At 37.2% G+C, this 2,029-nt stretch overlaps 1 protein-coding gene across 1 annotated transcript in view; it reads right to left on the bottom strand.

Moving 5' to 3' along the window:
- ADCY10 (adenylate cyclase 10) overlaps nucleotides 1–2,029 on the bottom strand; it is a 64,266-nt gene that overhangs the window by 7,064 nt on the left and 55,173 nt on the right. The window contains 1 exon segment of the mRNA XM_023510783.1: nucleotides 1,640–1,835. Coding sequence (XP_023366551.1) covers nucleotides 1,640–1,835 — 196 coding nt within the window.

The following is a 2,029-nucleotide window of genomic DNA, read 5'->3' as shown; positions in this document are numbered from 1 at the left end:
AAAAAAAAAAAACACAACTAACCTAGAATTCTATATTCTATAAATTATCCTTCAAAACTGACAACAAAATAAAGACCTTCTCAGACGAACTAAAATTGAGGAAAGTTGTTGCCAGTGTTGCTAGTAGACCTGCCTTGCAAGAAACATTAAATTTTTTTTATTATTAAATCATAGCTGTGCACATTAATGCAATTATGGGGTACAATGTTACAATGTGCTGGTTATATATACAGTTTGAAATACTTTCATCAAACTGGTTAACATAGCCTTCACCTCATTTTCTTAGTTATTGGGTTAAGACATTTATATTCTACACTCAGTAGATGTAACATGTACCTTTGTAAAATGCACCAAAGGTGTGGTCCCATAAGTACCCTCCCTCCACCCATCCTAAAATAAATTCTTTAGAGAGAAGGAAAAATATATAGGCCAGAAACTGGGATCTACATAAAGAAAGGAAGAGCATCAAAGAAGGAGCATGTAAAGGCAACATAAATTTTTTATTATTCGTAATTTATCTAACAGATAAGTTGTTCAAAATAATAACAACAATATTTTTGATTATGTGCATACATCAAATACATCTTTAAGCAAAGATCCCAGCCCAGCCCATCCGGATGTCTGATCTGACAAACTGTGATTAAGAAGTCGGGGTGTTTGGTTTGTGGTAATTTCTGACACAGCAATAGAAAACTAAAATACCTGTGCCCAGTTTTTTACACAAACAAGGCAAACAAGTGTTGAACCCAAACCATAGATTTAGCCATTCATTGTCTTAGTTTACAGCCCATGTTAGGCTGTAAATTTCAGAGGTGCATACCAGTTCTAATTTGCTCACTTCTCCACCCTAGGCACTTAGTATCTGTTGCTTTATATATATGAGTTGAATTTTAAAAATTGTTGTGTGCAAAGATTTATCTACCAGGATGTTTATCACAGTAATAAAATACAACAGAAAAGTTCTATCCAAGAACAATTGGACTGTATAATTGAATAGGATATTCATAAAATAAAATACTATGCTTGCTTTTAATTAGTGATGTGAGAAACAATCCATTAATAACATGAAAATTATATATATATATATATTTTTTTTTTGAGACAGAGCCTCAAGCTGTCACCCTGGGTAGAGTGCTGTGACATCACAGCTCATAGCAACTTCCAACTCCTGGGCTCAAGCGATTCTCCTGCCTCCTCCTCCCAAGTAGCTGGGACTACAGGTGCCCTACCCAATGCCCGGCTATTTTTTTTTTGTTGTACCCGTTGATTGGTGGGCCTGGGCTGGATGCAAACCCACCAGCTCAGGTGTATGTGGCTGTTGCCTTAGCCGCTTGAGCCACAGGTGCCGAGTCTATATCACATTTTTAATAGCAAATTACAAAACTGAAAATGAACCTACACCCATGCACACATAGAAAAAAACTTAAAAAATGATATCTTACTACATAAAAAGTGTTTATCTCTGACCATTACGGTTATGGGCCATTTGTACTTTTCCCTTTATAATTTTGAGGGAGTACCTTCAAAAACTATTATAAACATAAATAAATTCTGTAATGGTAAAATAATTAGCACAGGAGGCAAACAGAAATCCATTTAAGGGAGTGATTTATATTGGGAACTGGAGAATAGGCCTCACCTTGAGTAGCTCAACTCCACTCTCCTGGGCATTCTCAGCCTGATCTTCAATTTGTTTTTGAAAGTGGAGAACTTGCCCCTCCATGTATCTAGAAATTCCTTGGTAGTAAAGATCTGTCGGGGTTCTTCTTGACACTAGATTTTTGGCTCTATTGGAAAATATGTAAAAGTTGTCCCACTTCTGAAGTCTGGCATACCTGTACCACCACAGGAGAAGAAAAATCAGTATCACTCTTGGGTGGGCTGATTTGCTGAGATGCCTCTCTCTGGATGCATAGCTTCCCATACTTGGGTCTCTGGAAGTCTGCCTCCTGCCCAGCCCTGCTCCACTCTCCCTAAAAAAGGAGGACATTCTGTGATACGGAGCAAGGAAAGAATAGAATTTTTCTTT

The sequence above is a fragment of the Otolemur garnettii genome, unplaced genomic scaffold (genome assembly GCF_000181295.1).
Source record: "Otolemur garnettii isolate 467f Iridium unplaced genomic scaffold, OtoGar3 scaffold00016, whole genome shotgun sequence".
Lineage (NCBI taxonomy): Eukaryota > Metazoa > Chordata > Mammalia > Primates > Galagidae > Otolemur > Otolemur garnettii.
Note: the sequence above shows the minus strand (reverse complement) of the source record. Positions and strands in the feature narration are given on the sequence as shown.